General features: G+C 42.1%; 1 protein-coding gene across 1 annotated transcript in view; it reads left to right on the forward strand.

Moving 5' to 3' along the window:
* Window positions 1–17,125, forward strand: part of LOC309561210 (cyclic nucleotide-binding domain-containing protein 2-like) — a 191,108-nt gene that overhangs the window by 157,365 nt on the left and 16,618 nt on the right. The window contains exons 14-16 of the mRNA XM_082264983.1: window positions 4,897–4,937; window positions 11,695–11,757; window positions 15,573–15,620. Coding sequence (XP_082121109.1) covers window positions 4,897–4,937; window positions 11,695–11,757; window positions 15,573–15,620 — 152 coding nt within the window. The remainder of the gene's footprint in view (window positions 1–4,896; window positions 4,938–11,694; window positions 11,758–15,572; window positions 15,621–17,125) is intronic.

A 17,125-nucleotide genomic window follows, 5' to 3' on the forward strand; every position in this document is an offset into this window, starting at 1 on the left:
TCCCACACACGTATGCACTGTGTGAGTGGAGGAAGGGGGTCCCTGATTATTTCAACGGAAACAGTGTAAAAACTACTGACCAAACAGAACTTTTCCTGATACATCCAGGAGTTCCTATTGCGGGTCCCTCATCCACCACCCCTGGGGTATCCAGCCAAGAAAAAGGTGTCCAAGAAGGGCATCCTGAGTCATCACCTTTGTCGACTTTTAGCTCAGAACTGTGTGCTGTTCTTGGGGAGATTGTGGCAAAATGTAGTAGGGACTCCTCGAGCTATTTGATGACTGGATATAGGAAGCTCCGGACATTCTCTGGGAAACAGCCTGTGCCTTCAGCAGAAGATGGGTTCGAAGAGTGGTTAGATACCGCCACTCAGGCTTTGGAGGAATGGGAGGTACCAGAACAGCACAAGAAGCAGAGAATCACAGAGAGTTTAAGGGGACCTGCATTAGAGGCTGTACGTAATCTAAAGCTTAGCAAGAAGAACTGCACTGCACAGGATTATTTGGACATTCTGCAAGATGTGTTTGGTCGGACGGAGAACGCGGCTGAACTTCTCTACCAGTTGGACCACTGTTATCAAGATGAGGGAGAGGGAAGTTCTCCATCTGAAGATTTGGAAGATGAAGAGGAGGTACCCGACTGGTTGTGGTCATCTCAGTTGCCAGAACCCACACCTGCCTCCCTGTCTTCATCTGACTTGGCTGATAGAGGAGCCCTTCGGGCAGAAGCCCCTGAATTCATACCCTTTCATATGCTTCCAGAAGAAGCAGCTGAGGATGAAGATTCTGAGGAGGAGGTTGCACCCTTCTCTGAAGAAGAACTGACCTCTCTTGAACCATCAGGTTCCTCTGTGTTGGAACATGAGGAGGGGGACATTGAAGAATCCTCAGAAGTGCCTGATCCTAGCACCTCTGAGAGCATGCCTCCACGGGAACAGAGGGAAAGGAGAGTCATTCACCCACCTAAGAGACTGACCTATGATCAATTGGGTGAATGTTCGGAAGAAGCTGTTTTTACCTCCAAAAGATCTCCTGACCAGCCTAGTTCCTCCACTGTAGATTTGGTGGGGGACAACCCTAGCTCACCCCCAGGCACAACTGTACAAGCCACCCAAGTTTTGGGGGGTCTGTGAGAGATCATGAGAACAAAGTATTGAAGTAGAAAACGTTTGCATTTAAGTTTGTACATAAGGATATTGGGTTTGGCCATTATAATAAGCACAGTTTTTGATGTTCACAATTTGGTTTACTTTGTAAGTTAATGTTTGCGCACATTTTGTTGCTCTGACCTCACTATATGTTTTTTTTTTCTTTCTCACCTTTTGATGTTTTTTTTTTCAACACAAACTTTAAGATGTAAGTGTTTAAGAAATTTCAAAGGCACAAGTGCTTTTTAAAGGAGCACTATATAAAAGCACTAGAAATCAGCACTATATTAACACTGTAGAAATCACTTATTTGGTTATTAATTGCACTTTATCGTTTTACTGTTGCACTGCTATTAGAATACAAAATTGGATATATTCAGATTGACTTATTTCAGCAAAATGTTAATGTTTTTGTTGTATAATGCCAACTTATGCACTAGGGTACATACTGTTGACCTCTTTGGGGACCAAAGTTTCTCAAGTGGGGGGAGTGTGTAGCGGGGTTAAACATGCCTAAAGACACTGTTTGATATGTGGGAAGGAACTAGGCTCCCTCTAGTGGTAGCTGCATGGAATTTCCTGGGCTGTGACTTCCTTTTCACAAGATGAAGAAACTACATCTCCCAGGCTGCTTTGCAAGATCCAGGAACTAGGCTCCCTCTAGTGGTAGCTGCATGGAATTTCCCAGGCTGTGACTTCCTTTTCACAAGATGAAGAAACTACATCTCCCAGGCTGCTTTGCAAGATCCAGGAACTAGGCTCCCTCTAGTGGTAGCTGCATGGAATTTCCCGGGCTGTGACTTCCTTTTCACAAGATGAAGAAACTACATCTCCCAGGCTGCTTTGCAAGATCCAGGGTGCACGGCTGCACCGCACGGCACTATGGGGGAGGTTATTTAAAGGGGAGAGAAGCGCGCGAAGGGGGGGGCCTTTCTGCGCTGGACTCTGAGGAACCAGCGAGCGAGAGTGAAGGACTGACACTGGATATTGGGCCAGAGCCTTTTAGCCTGGAGGGACGACGTGGAACCGTCCCATCTCAAGCACGAGGCACATTCCTGGAGGTCATACTGCTGTTTGCCGAGACCGGAAGTCATCCGCCAGAAGGACCCCGCGCGGCTGGCATATAGCCAAAGGACTGAGACCGCAGTGGAAGCGCGCGAAGGAGAAACTTCTGTTGGTGAGAGGGCACATGCCCAATAACTGACTTTATCTGCTGAAGAGACAGTTTTATCTACAGATAGCGGTAGCGCAGTAGGAGGTGATAAAACCCCGGGGTTTATCACCATACTCTCTCAGGAGACTCATAGACAAACAATAAGGTCTGTAAAGGAGTCGCCAGAGGCTTATCTCTCTCGCAGAAGTTATTGCTCAGTTACGCAGACACCCTGCGGTGACAACTAACAGCTCGTTGTTTTTTTCTTTCTTGATCTTTATTCCTAATCTGGATTACAAATGAGCTCTATTCAATAACCTTGCTAGCGAAGATCAACAAGAAAGAAGAGAACTCTGGGGGAGGGACTCAGATAGGCCCACCTACCTGGTACTGTGTCTAGCCTTAATGCAGGAGGAGTGTGGGGGTATTCTTTTACCTTTTTAAAGCTGTTTTAAATAACCTTTTATGGACTTGTATTGTATTGTATTGTATCTCCCCTATTCAATTTGATACATAGTAAACTAAGTTTGGTTAATTACAATCTTGTGCGTTGTTCCATTGTGTCACCCAGAAGGACTACTATTCAAGAAGGTAACAAGGTATTGTTGCATAGTGAAGTATTGTATTCCAACCTGTGTATCTATTTGATAGTCCAGTCCTATTCTGGGTCAGTTGTGCCTGAGGAGGGATCGAGCCAATTTGATTGGGTTGTTAGGCAGGGTGTAGACCCAATAATATAATCAGCAGCTCCTGCGGGGGTGGTGCTACAAATGTTATGGGGCATTTGAGGCTTATAGCAGGATAATGTTGTACGTAAAGTCATGGCAATTAAGCGATTATCGTGCGGTAGCTGGGCAAGGTAGTGAAGTGAATCCAAGGAGCCCAAGTCATATAGTATTTGCGGGTGGAGTCCTTAGCTTGGGAAATGAGATCTTCCATATCAGCGACCCGTTGAACCCTCCGAATCCATTCCGTAATACTAGGAGGAGTGGTGGATATTGAATGGCCCCCACACTCACCTGACCTAAATCCAATAGAACACCTCTGGGACATTATGTTTCGATGCATCCGATGCCGCCAGGTTGCACCTCAGTCTGTTCAGGAGCTCAGTGATGCCCTGGTCCAGATATGGGAGGAAATACCCTAGGACACCATCCGTTGTCTCATTAGGAGCATGAACCAACATTGTCAGGCATGCATTCAAGCACTTGGGAGCCATAAAAACTACTGAGGGCCCTTTTGAGTTGCTGTAAAGAACTTTCAGTAAAATGGACTAGCCTACTGCATCATTTTTTCACATTAATTTTCGGGGTGTCTTTGAATTCAGCCCTTTGTAGGCTTTTAAGTTTCATTTCCATCAAACGATGTGGCATCCTTTCATTCCTAACACATTAGCCAGTCCATATCAATATAGATATTCAGCATGATATTTCTCCCCATTTAGATCTGGTGTGTTTTCAAAGTGTTCCTTTAAGTTTTTTGAACAGTGTATATATAATTTTTTTTTACCTTTTACATTTTTTTTTAATATATTGGTCCAGTCTGCACCCTTCCCCTCAATTTTCTCCTAGGCGAGAATGATGTGTACCCAACTCCAGCAGCCTCCTTGCATATCTCATGTGGTATCAGCATACAGAAGTATAACAAAGAGCAAAACATTTTTTTTTTTAGTTTTGGATAGAGGGGAGAGGGATTAAAATATTGGTCAGTTTTTATTGCTGTCTGTGTCCCCGTTAGGGAGATCCTCTCTATTTGACCTGTTTACCATTATTATTGAAAGTAAAGCCCCGTACACACGTACCGATCGTCGTCATACAAACGTTCGTCTTTTCTCCCCGGGATGTCGATGTCTGTTGAAAAGTGCAAAGACAGCACAAGAATTTTGTCCGCCGACTTCAGCTGACTGCAGAAGTGATGTCATGTAATGGTTAACTTTCCCTGTGTTTTTTCTTTTCTGAGCATGCCCAGTCTTGCAAATCTGTGGTCTGTCGGCTGATTTCTGTACTGACAGGCGAACAATCGTCCGTTCTGGTGTCGGCATACAAAAATTTTTATGTTTGCAAGAAAGACTCTTGTCCGCAGAATGTGCGCAGACAGCTGTCGGAGGCACCATACTAACAAGCGTACAATCGGCAGATCTTTCGTCCGCCGACGTTTGTATGACGACGATCGGTACGTGTGTACGGGCCTTAAATGTTGGGTTGTCCCCATAAAAATAATAGAGGGGGAATCTTCCAATGGGTACACTAGTTCTTGTGACCTGGGGGTCCCCAAGGAATTCGCTTAATTTGCAGGGATTTCCCCTCACTTCTTTTTTGGCTATGGGACAGGAAGTGAATGGAAACACAGGGACACAGGTGGCGAAAACAAATCTGACAGGGGTTATAACCTTCCCTTACTCTATCCAAAATGAAGAAAAGAAAAAAAAAGTTTTTCCTATAGTTCTACTTTAAGTTTACCTTGATTCGATATCTGTGCAACCTAGATATAATAAAACAGCTACTACCATAGACAGGACTGAAAGAACAAACTATTGTCAATAGAACTGGATTTATTAAAACTGTGAAATTAAAATTATGTTCTGTTCCTGCACAGACAAAAGACAGGATGACAAAGGAAGATACAGCCAGCAAGATGTAAGTCATATTTTACAGTTCTGTACTGGTCTGATGTTTTCACTACTTATTGTTATCTCATCCTCATTTGCCTTCATTGTGTTCGAAACTAAATATTAACATTTTACCTAAAACTGCATGTAAGCTTTAACATTTTTGGCTCAATCTCAAAATTAATATTACATTTTTTTTTAAATTTACAGCTTTTGTTAAATTCCTAAACATTTCATGTTCAGGCCCTTGCTCGTATAGGGTGACAGCACTTGGTCCTTATCTTACAATTCTTTTCCTCCACTGACACCTTGCCATAGGGGATCCTGATTCCTGATAGCGTTTGGGGTGTTATTGCAAATCACGGGCAACGCACAGGCGTCCCGCGATTTGCAATGATCTCCGGATCGCGGGCGGAATCGTGGCGATTCTGCCCGCGATCCATACGCTGACATGTGAATGCAGCCTTATTGTAGACAGGAAGTAACAAAAAAGAGGCTGCATAAGATTATCGGTACTGAGATGCATAAAGGATTTAAAAAAGCTGAAAACAAGTGGAAAAAAATAAATAGTTTATAATACACTGTGCTTTATTACACTAATGCCAATTTTTTAGTGTTTGCATCAACCACCAGTCAGAGAAGTGACTCCCTCACTTGTGCAGGCCAAAAATTAGACAGAGTAAAAAGTACAAATGGCTACCACTGTGCTCCCTGGGAAACTAGTGTCATGGGTGTACCCACTATTAAATATTTATATGTAAAATACAAATTATTGTAGCACTGTTCCCATATGACTTGCTGTGTGTTGACTTGTTAGGCCTCCCTCTGATTACCTGCAGACAGTTGCTGGGGGTATTCACATATTCCTCCTTACTCCTGTTTGGCTCGTTACTCAATAAACAGTCCAGGGTTTTTGTTTATAGTGATACTCCAACTGAACTAGTTTTTGGAATAATGGGATACTCCAACTGAACTCTTTACAGTACAGTAAACCCCCCTCCATTGCGGGGGTTACGTTCCGGACCCAGCCGCGAAAAGTGAAAATCCGCGAAATAGAAAAACCCTATTAAAATGCATTGTAGGCATGTTTTCTTTACTGTCACTGTACGTGTAAAAGCATTTTAAGGTCTTTAAACACACTTTTAAAACAATAGAAACTCATTTAAACACATAAAAGATACTAAGAGACATAGCAAGAGCTATGGAAAACACAAAAATATTTCATTTTAATGGTTTATATAGTAAAATAACATTATAAAAAAAAACGCAATATACCGGGACCGCAAAAACTGAACCGCGATGGAGCGGGGGTTTACTGTAGATAAGGAAAACTCTCACTTGGCCTCACCGGATTACTTGTAGAAGCAGACACAATGCTTTAACCCAGGGATCCTCAAACTATGGCCCTCCAGCTGTTGCGGAACTACACATCCCATGAGGCATTGTAAAACGCTGACATCCACAGACATGACTAGGCATGATGGGAATTGTAGTTCCTCAACAACTGGAAGGTCATAGTTTGAAGACCCCTGCTTTAACCAAACTGCCACTTGTATGGAAGAATTAAGTCTTCTTGCTCTCTCTAGCAGCAGACTTGATGCAAACTACTTTATCTTCAGGACACTCTCTAGCATCCCCTTGACTGACACCTGTCCACTGACTCTTCTCTAGCTGAAGGCACTTTCCTCTGCCAATCACCAAGGCTGTAACAATGCCTGTGCCCTCATTTGTCAGGTTTCCTTCCACTGTCCAATATGCCTCCCTATTGGACCAGTGTGAAACATTCAGACAAGCTGAGCTGTACCTGAGCACCATGAGCAGACCCTACCAATGGATTCTGCTCACTGGTAGGCAGAGAGCAATCTAAATTTACCTGGCAATCTCTCTGGTAAGCAGAAACCCAAAAACTATCATAGAAGGGTGCTACATCTATTTAAATATTAAGATAAAAATATGAAACATAAACAAATTGCATTGCGCTGCCACTGCCCTAAAGTGAAGTATAATCCCCTTATTTTGTGGATATATAATGGAATGAGATATGGGAATAATTTCAGCTTCACTGTGCTGCACATTAATTAACTTTTTGTACCTTCTTACCATAACCTGTATGGTTATATTGTCTCATTGGGTACCGAACCCTATTTAATAGAAGTCATGTTTTCTCTATACTGCACTGATGATAGCCAACAAGCCAGAAATGGCAGTGTGTAGTTTGGAATAAATGACTGTAATAGGCTACATTTACACTTTATACCGTACCAGCAATTCTGAATGTGCATCTGGCTAATGGGGCACAAAGGTATTATTTACATAGCTCTGCCCACTGTCCAGAAATCAGAAGTGTTCCTCCTATTTTACTGTATGTAACTCAAAGAGACATGTGATTGTCTTTTGTTATAAGAAAGTTTTACTGTGCTACACAAAAATGTTTATGTATTTTTTTTTTTTCATTTCCACCCACTCTTGAATTAAAACAAAAGTATAGCCAAGTTCTACCTACTCTCTTCCCTCTTCAGCATTTTCTCCAGCTTTTTCCTCACTCCAGTGCCTCCAGCCATCATGAGGCAGAACAACACTCACATTACTCTGCACACTTCCTGTGAGCCCAGGTTGTCATTTACACACCCTGTGGGTGGTATATCATCACACAGGCTGGAATCATAGTACTTCAGAACTGAGCGGCGCCCACATAATGACTTCATTACATATTTGTATCCTGCAGCTGATTTTATTGGTAGAGTCATTGAGAAGCATTGCACTGTCTGAAGTACAGACAGATACCAGAGACAGAATCTTCAAAAAGAAAGGTATCTCTGGCCAAACCCTGTGTTTTTCTAACTGTGTTTAATTTAGTCTCACGTTTTCATTACTGTCTGCATCCCTACTGAAGAGATTTGCCCTCTCTACCTGCCTTGTTACTGAGGTAAAAACGAATAGGGAATTCACGAGTTTATGGTTATAACCAAAACCTTAGCTGGGGATGTCCCCTTGTGCTCCTGTTGTGTCTTCGGAACAGGAAGTATAGAAAAGCGAGTTAAAAAACAAAAAAACAAAAAAAAAAAGGATTAACAGGGGATTTTAGCTTTCCCTTCTCTATCCAAAAATATGGTTTAGTCGGAAATGCACATTAATATAGAATACATTAATAATAATAATTTTATAATATCACCAGGCTCAGAATACTTTTTATTGAGAAAATGTAGGGCTTAAAAATTTGCCAAACACCATCAAACTAGTATGTAGAGAGACGAGGCCAGCAAAAGAGAGTGTGTGTGTGTGGCCCCTCTTCAAACATAGGGCTAAGAGAGAAATGATTGTGGACTTTTTTGGTGAAGGGAAAAGAAAATTATTTTTTGTATACAAGATATTTATGTTTTTTTAATCACTTGCCGACCGCCGCAAGTACATATACTGCGGCAGTCTGGCGCTCCTGGGCAAAGAAACGTACCGGTACATCGCTCGCCCACGAGCCTCTAGCCCCTGCTCGTTCCCTGACATCCCCGCGCGAGTGACCGGCTGCTCCGATGTCTGCCGGTCACTCGCGATCTCCCGCTGGAGAGGGAGAAAGGCAGGCGGCTAATGTAAACACAGCCGCCTGTCATTCTCCCTGGTGTAACTGCAGAGACTATACGATCCTGCTATGTAGGATCGTATGTCTCTGTGGTTACATCACAAGCAACACCCCTTGACAGTTAGAATCACGCCCCTAGGGACACACTTAACCCCTTGATCACTAATAAAGTTAACCCCTTCCCTGCCAGTGCCATTTTTTACAGTAACAGTGCATATTTATAGCACTGATTACTGTAGTAATGTCACTGGTACCCCCAAAAGTGTCAAAAATGTCAGTCAGGGGTCCGATCTGTCCGCCGCAATGTCACAGCCCCGCAAAAAAAAAAAACAATAAAAATGACATAAATCTTTCCCGTAGTTAGTAAACACAATAACTTTTGCGCAAACCAATCAAAATCCGCTTATTGCGATTTTTTTTTTACCAAAAATATGTAGCAGAAAACAAATTGGCCTAAAATGTTAAAAAATTTAGATTTTTACATTTTTTTGGGGGGGGAATTTCATATAAAAAAATTTGAAAAATATTGTTATTTTTGCATAATTGACGCTCTTTTTATGTTTATAGCGCAAAAAGTAAAAATCGCACAGGTGATCAAATACCACCAAAAGAAAGCTCTGTTTGTGGGAAAAAAAAGACGTCAAATTTGTTTAAAAACAGCGTCGCACGACCGCGCAATTGCAAAAAAAGCCCTGGTCAGGAAGGGGGTAAAATCTTCCGGGGCTTAAGTGGTTAATTAAAACATCAAGTATCTCCAGAAACACATTAGTCATCTTATCCCGCATCTAAACACAAGACCTTTCCGGGGACTTTTCCTCTATTAGGGGCATGGAGGGGCTCATTTACTGATATTTGAGAGGTTGAAACATTTAACCACTTTACCACCGGAGGATTTTGCTGTCTTACGTCCAGGCCACTTTTTGCGATTCGGTGCTGTGCGAATTTAACTGACAATTGCGCGGTCGTGCGATGCCGTACCCAAACAAAATTTATGCCTTTTTTTCCCCACAAACAGAGCTTTCTTTTGGTGGTATTTGATCACCTGTGCGATTTTTACTTTTTGTGCTATAAACAAAAAAAGAGCGTTTATTTTGAAAAAATAACAATATTTTTAACATTTTTTTATATGAAATTCCCCCCCAAAAAAATGTAAAAATCAAGTTTTTTTTAGTTTTTGGCCAATTTGTTTTCTGCTACCTATGTTTGGTAAAAAAAATCACGATAAGCGTATTTTGATTGGTTTGCGCAAAAGTTATTGCGTTTACTAACTACGGGAAAGATTTCTGTAATTTTTGGTGTTTTTTTTTAACGCGTAATGGCGGCGATCTGCGATTTTTTTTGCGGGACTGCGACATTGCGGTGGACAGATCGGACCCTTGACGGACATTTTTGACACTTTTGGGGGTACCAGTGACATTACTGCAGTAATCAGTGCTATAAATATGCACTGTTACTGTAAAAATTACACTGGCAGTGAAGGGGTTAATTTTATTGGAGAGGGAGGGGTTAATGTATGCCTGGTGCTTACTGACGTGTGTGGGGGGAGGTGACTGTGTGACAGAAGGACAGATCGGATGTTCAGCTATGCTGAACACTCCGATCTGTCACTCCCTGTCACTTAGGAGATCCGCCCGCTCTGTTTACACAGGCGGGCGGATCTCCTCACTCGATTCCCCGACGATCGGGGAAGAGCGGCGGCGATCGCCGCTGCTCCTCCCCTGGCCCGACTCCCGCTGTGACTGAAAACAGCGGGAGCGCGCCTCCGGCGGCGCGCGAGCGCCGCCTACAGGGGGAGGAGTCCAGCGACGTAGGTCTACGTCGCTGGACGGGAACGAGCCACATTGCTGCAGTAGCAGCAATGTGAGCAGAGGTAAAGTGATTAAAGACACCTCCATGTTATGGGAGATAACCGTCATCTCAACCTGTTGCTCCCCCAGAGTGGTGTCAGATGCATGTCTCATGCTTATCCCCTCTACTTCAGCATCAGTGAGCCACTGCAAGTCATGACCAGTTAAGTAGGCTATAGATAAGTCATTTTTTTTTCATTCAGGGGGTGGGTTGAATGAAAAAAAAAAAAAAGACTTAATGCCTCAGCGGGAAGGATTCCCTCATCTGCCTCGAGTGTGTGGATAGGCGAATCCTTCCCATTGAGGTATTGCATTCTGAGTGGGGAGACTCCACGCCATCCAAAAAACACTGATCAGTGCTGCCGGCTATAGTCTACGATTCTGATCAAGCTAGGAAAGTCCAACAGGCTGGTTGTACAGAAGTTTATCAGCAGCTTGACTTCTGTACAAATGAGCAGGGCTCACACTGTCACAATACCTAGTAAAACATCCCTTTCACCTTTGATCATTAAAATCGGACTGTCTCTGCCTTAATAATACTTCTATAAAACAATTCTGAAAGTGTCTGTGTTAGCTAGATAATGTTCATGAATTTATCTGAAAATGGTGCCAGATGTAATTCTCTTTTTTTCACTTGCTAAATGCAAAGTAGTAATAACCAACTTTTTATGTGATTATAGTAGTGATTAAAAAAATTGTCATATGACTAATAATACAAATTTATTCTAAAGGTAAAAATGATTAAAATATACTCTGAATCTCAATCTGGGGCTTGCACACTAATAAGTTGAAATGAAAATACTGTACTTTAAAAAGTATCTTTCTGTATCCTAGAACTTGATCCCAAGTAATGTCTACACTAATGTTTACATGGTATTTAAACAATCTTGTTAAGTAAAAGTAAAAAATTGCTTGATTTACCTCCTTGTTGGTCAAGCAGTAGAGCATTGGTTCTGGGTTAATCCCCCAAGCATTTCCTGAAGCTCCTCTCCCCCAGTGATCAGAGTAGATTGTAACTTTATAGTGAGTCACAAGGGTTGAGGCTGAAGTAGTGGCTGATCTTTGTCATACATTTATAAACCCAGCCAAGGACTGCACACACACCAGGATTTACATGTTTGTGTTATCTCTGAGCCAGCATCTCAGTCCAGGAAGTACATGCTGATCCTGAAAAAGATGACACTGCCAGTTTTGGGACAAAAGTGCTGATATCTTTGTGGGACATAAGCATTAAGTAATAAATGCCCAGAAGTGCTATTTTTACACATTACTTGCATGCATGCACTTACATAAAAAATTGGGCCTGCTTCAAGTTTCATAACTGTTATGTTGTGTAATTGAATTTGTTTATTGCTGTCTTCTAGATGTGTACTACATCTTCAGCTCGTTTTATCACTGTTGGGACTCTGGAACAGGGAGGGATTTTCGTGAGTAATGTTGCTTTATGAATGTTGATATCTTTGTAATATGGTTTAAATACACCTATAGAGGTGTACAGAGCCGCGCTCATCTAAAGTGCACTAAGTGTGGTGTTTCAATATAGTGAACCATTAAAAGGTAATAGTGCATATAAATATTAAAATTATTAGAATAAATCACTGATGTCACTTAAAATATATAAATATAAATATAAAGTGCATTGACAATGGTGAATTTAAAGTGCAACAATGTTAAGTGAAATAAATCACATATAAAGTCCCATGCACAATGAAATAAATATAAAGTGCAGCAGCAGTAAGTGAAAAAATCACATATAGAGTCCCATGCACCAACAAACTTGCAGTCTCCAGAAGATTCTTCCACACACAAACAGATCTTCAATCCCTTCACCACATGGACACCCAATGTGTGAAAAGGCTTACCAGAAATCACCGACCCCTTAGTTATAGGGGGTCAGTGTGAGCAGAATGATATTCATAAAAAGCCAATATTCCAGAGTAGATTAGAGCCCTCCTGGAGGATCCAACTTGCAATCGCCAATATACTATTCAACTTCAGAATCCTTAGCCAGCCCCACGTTTCTCAGCAGTATAAAGTAAAGGAATGGCCAATATAGTAAAGTACGTATAAGCAATATTTATTTAAATAAGGTAGATACTCTTACATTTAGCAGGAAAAAAACAGGCGTTGGATCAAACAAATACTGGGGATATCGGGTGGCGCTTCCACATCTTAATGCGCCTCATCCGGTCCCAGAAATATCATGGCAGTGTGATTGCACTCCTAGGTACCGACCGGTTTAGACAGTACACAGGCCGTCTTTGTCAAGGGTCATAGGACCCTAGCAAGGGTCATAGGATCCTAGCATTTACTTCCCGCCCTTAGCTCAAGTATGCATACAGGAGAGTGTGCTTAGCTGAGAAAACCCCTCCTCCTCTCCTCCCCTCCTGAAGACTCCTTGGATGTATGGCATAATTTGCCTAGGCAGGAAACTAGAAAGTAACTGAAGAAATGTAAAAAGAAAAGTATACAACAAGTAAATATAATATACTTTTCTATCTATTTACTAATGCTAGCAGCATGAGGATTAAAATAATCAATGTTTATTCGGAGTGTGAAGTTCCACTTTAAATTAATATATTCTAAACATAGGTGCACACTTTGGGTAATATGACTGTTTGTTCCGCCCTCCCCTTCTTGGAAAGAGAGTTTATCAGCCCATATTATTGTCACTAAGGTGTGGGCACACATCTATGAAGCCAATAACAGATAAATAAACATAAGTCAGAAAAATCGTTAATTTGCTATGAAATGTTACTAAAACTGATGCTGTACAAAAGGTAAAAAGAAAACAAGAAAGGCAAACAGCTTCAGTTATTCAGTTCTCTCACTATCGGTGTGCCTGTACTAATGCTGAATATATGTATATATATATATATATATATATATATATATATATATATTCACAGTGGGGATCGAAAGTTTGGGCACCCCAGGTAAAAATTTGTATTAATGTGCATAAAGAAGCCAAGGAAAGATAGAAAAATGTCCAAAAGGCATCAAATTACAGATTAGACATTCTTATAATATGTCAACAAAAGTTAGATTTTATTTCCATCATTGACACTTTCAAAATTACAGAAAACAAAAAAATGGTGTCTGCAAAAGTTAGGGCTCCCTGCAGAATTTATAGCATGCACTGCCCCCTTTGCAAGGCTGAGACCTGCCAGTGTCATGGATTGTTCTCAATCATTGTCTGGGAAGACTAGGTGATGTCAATCTCAAAGGTTTTAAATGCCCAGACTCAGCTGACCTTGCCCCAACAATCAGCACCATGGGACCTTCTAAGCAGTTGTCTAGAAAACTGAAACTGAAAATAGTTGACGCTCACAAAGCTGGAAAAGGCTATAAGAAGATAGCAAAGCGTTTTCAGATGTCAATATCCTCTGTTCGGAATGTAATTAAGAAATGGCAGTCATCAGGAACAGTGGAAGTTGAAGCAAGATCTGGAAGACCAAGAAAAATATCGGACAGAACAGCTCGCAAGATTGTGAGAAAAACAATTCAAAACCCACGTTTGACTGCACGATCCCTCCAGAAAGATCTGGCAGACACTGGAGTTGTGGTACACTATCCCACTATAATGAGATACTTGTATAAATATGGTCTTCATGGAAGAGTTATCAGAAGAAAACCTCTTCTACGTCCTCACCACAAAGCTCTTTACCTGTATAGAAGACACCTGGGAACCAGAAATTTTGCTGATTAATAGGGAATCAAATACTTATTTAACTCATTAAAATGCAACTCAATTTATAACTTTTTTGAAATGCGTTTTTCTGGTTTTTTATGTTGGTATTCTGTCTCTCACTGTTAAAATAAACCTACCATTAAAATTATTTCTTTGTCAGTGGGCAAACGTACAAAATCAGCAGGGGATCAAATACTTTTTTCCCTCACTGTATGCATTTGTCGGGTTTCATGTGGGCCCTTATTGATATTTAAGTTCGCACCTCAAATATAATTAATTCAAATTTTTTGGCACATACCAAAAACTGATGGCAGCTGCACGCTAAGTCAATTAGTTATTTTTATTGGGGCGCTATTTTTATTTCTATTTTTCAATAAAGCACAAGCCCTTACTGACCTCTGTAGCTGATTGTACTATGGAGAAATAATGTCTAAGTTTGCAATATCAAACTGTTCCCCACATTTTATTATATTTATAAGCACAGATTTAATGTTTACTTTGGAAATATAACTGTAAAAGAAAAACAGGCAACATTATAAAACAATTATATAAATATATTTTATCATTGTGCTAGTTTAGCTTGTTTAGCTTGTCTCAGGTATTCAGAATTCAGAGATTTTTGGGTAATCTGGCTTCTTTCCTGAAACATTTAGAGCATATTTTCATCTTTCAAAATGTTTAAACCCCAGCTTGAGCCAAAACTTTACTTTGATTTGTATACATTTGGGAAGAGCCAGTGCCACTGTCTTGTTTTACCTGCTTGCTGTCACCTTGTTTGGAAGATTTTACCTCACTGCCTGGCCCTGTGACACCAGAACAGGAAATGAGGAGACCAGCCATCTTTGAAAGAGGCACAAGACACAAACAACAATATAACAAAGCTAAAGTGTGTTTTGGGAAGTCTCCCCATAGGTAATAGAGTTAGGGTCCTCTCACACGAGCGATCTGATCAGATCCGCCTGTCAGTTTTTCAGGTGGATCTGATCGGATCCCCCATGCATCCCTATGGGGCAGCGGATGTCAGCGGAGAAATGTCTGCTGACACCCACTGCCATCTGCATCCGATCCTGTCCGCGAAATCCGGACGGATGGAAACCCTATTTTCCATCCATCCAGGAGATCGGATGGGATCGGATGAGAGCGGACAGGTGGTCCGCTCTCATCCGATTCCCCCATAGAGATGCATGGGGCTCTGACACCTCCCTCTCTGCACACAGAGCGGAGAGGGAGCTGTCCCCTGCCTGCTCAGCAGGGGATCTGTGTATCGATCCCCCGCTGAGCAGCACGGATCCACCTACGGAGGCGGACCGTGTGAAAGAAGCCTTAAAAAGAAAAAAACATGCACAGGTTCTGTCTATTTCTAAAAATGTTTTGGCTGGAGTTTGGCAACTGTATGTATACCAATACACATAAACATTATCCAAAGTAAATCTTTGTAATTGTTTCCAAACTATAATATAGAGGACAAATATAAAGTTTATTTTATGCCATGAATGGTCATCAAATATACATTTATTAATAAATACAATATATTTGTCTTCCATGTCACAGGGACTAGCAGAAACAGTAAACAAGACCTCAAATCTAAGCTTTAGCCTGGTAAGTCCCCTCCTTGCAGGAACAGATTTTTTTTATTAATTTCATTAAAACCTGTGTCTATAGATGGCAAAGACAAAGGCAACATTTAGCCAAATGTTTTTTTGCCATCATCAGTAGGTATACAGTCTAGGGATAGACCGATATGTTTTTTTCAGGGCCGATACCAATACCGATATTTTGCTCGCAACGTATCAGTATTGGCCGATATGGGCCGATATTTTGTACATTTAAAGTTTTGAACAATAAAGACAAACACAAATCTGGTACTGAACATGTTACTTTTTGTTTAATGCTTGATGGCTGGCTTGCTGGTACCCTGTGGTGGGTGGCTGGCTGTCTGGCACCCTGTGGTGGGTGGCTGGCAGGTGCCCTGTGGTGGGCAGGTGCCCCTATGGCTGGCTGGCTGGCACCCTGTGGTGGGTGGCTGGCAGGCACCCTGTGGTGGATGGCTGGCTGTCTGGCACCCTGTGGTGGGTCGCTGGCTGGCACCCTGTGGTAGGTGGGTGGCTGGCACAGGGGCTGTTTGTGGCTGGCTGGTACAGGGCCTGTGGGTGGCTGGCTGGTACAGTGCCTGTGGCTGGCTGGTACAGGGCCTGTGGCTGGCTGTCTAGCACCCTGTCTCTGGGTGGCTGTCTGTCTGGCACCCTGTGGTGAGTGGCTTGCTGTCTGGCACCCTGTGGTGGGTGGCTGGCTGGCACCCTGGCTGGCACAGGGGCTGTGGGTGGCTGGCTGTTACAGTGTCTGTGGCTGGCAGGTACAGAGCCTGTGGGTGGCTGGCTGGCTGGTACAGGGCCTGTGGGTGGCTGGCTGGCTCGCTGGTACAGTGCCTGTGGCTGGCTGACTGGTACAGGGCCTGTGGATGTGCTTGGCTGGCTGGCACCAGGCTGCTGTGGGTGGGTGTATGGCTGTGATACACTCCCGCGAGACTAATCCCGACTCCAGACGAGGCTGTCCAAGGTGAGGGAGGCGGCCTAAGAAGGCAGAATGACGTCACAAAAATATCGGCAATATCGGCCAGTTGCGGGGCCGATACCGATATATCGGGGAAAGTGCATATGGGCCGCCAATATATCAGCCTTGCCGATAATCGGTCTATCCCTAATACAGTCATCTCATATAAGCTAATTGATAGGCTGTCACAGTTTCTGAATTAGTTCCAGTTCAACAAGAAAAAGTTTTATGAATTCTAGTAAAGGGATGTTTCCCAGTTATTGGAATGTATCCTTGCTATTTTGAAGTGTATTATTAAAAATATTCATTAGAATACTAAACAGTACCTTAGAGGGGGGAAGAGTTTCCATTGTCTTTGATGCCCGTTTAAGTGCCTCTATTGTGCTACTGAGAATTGAGAGCAGTATAAACCATCTTTAATGACAGTCGTTATACTTTCATTGGGGAAGAATAAGTGATAACATAAATGCTTCTTATCAATCACATCGTCAATATACTGTATTTATTGTACCTTAAAAATCCTTAAATGTAGTGCCTGTATTAGCTGGCCTTTT

Source organism: Pelophylax lessonae (assembly GCF_965119305.1).
Source record: "Pelophylax lessonae genome assembly, chromosome: 1".
Lineage (NCBI taxonomy): Eukaryota > Metazoa > Chordata > Amphibia > Anura > Ranidae > Pelophylax > Pelophylax lessonae.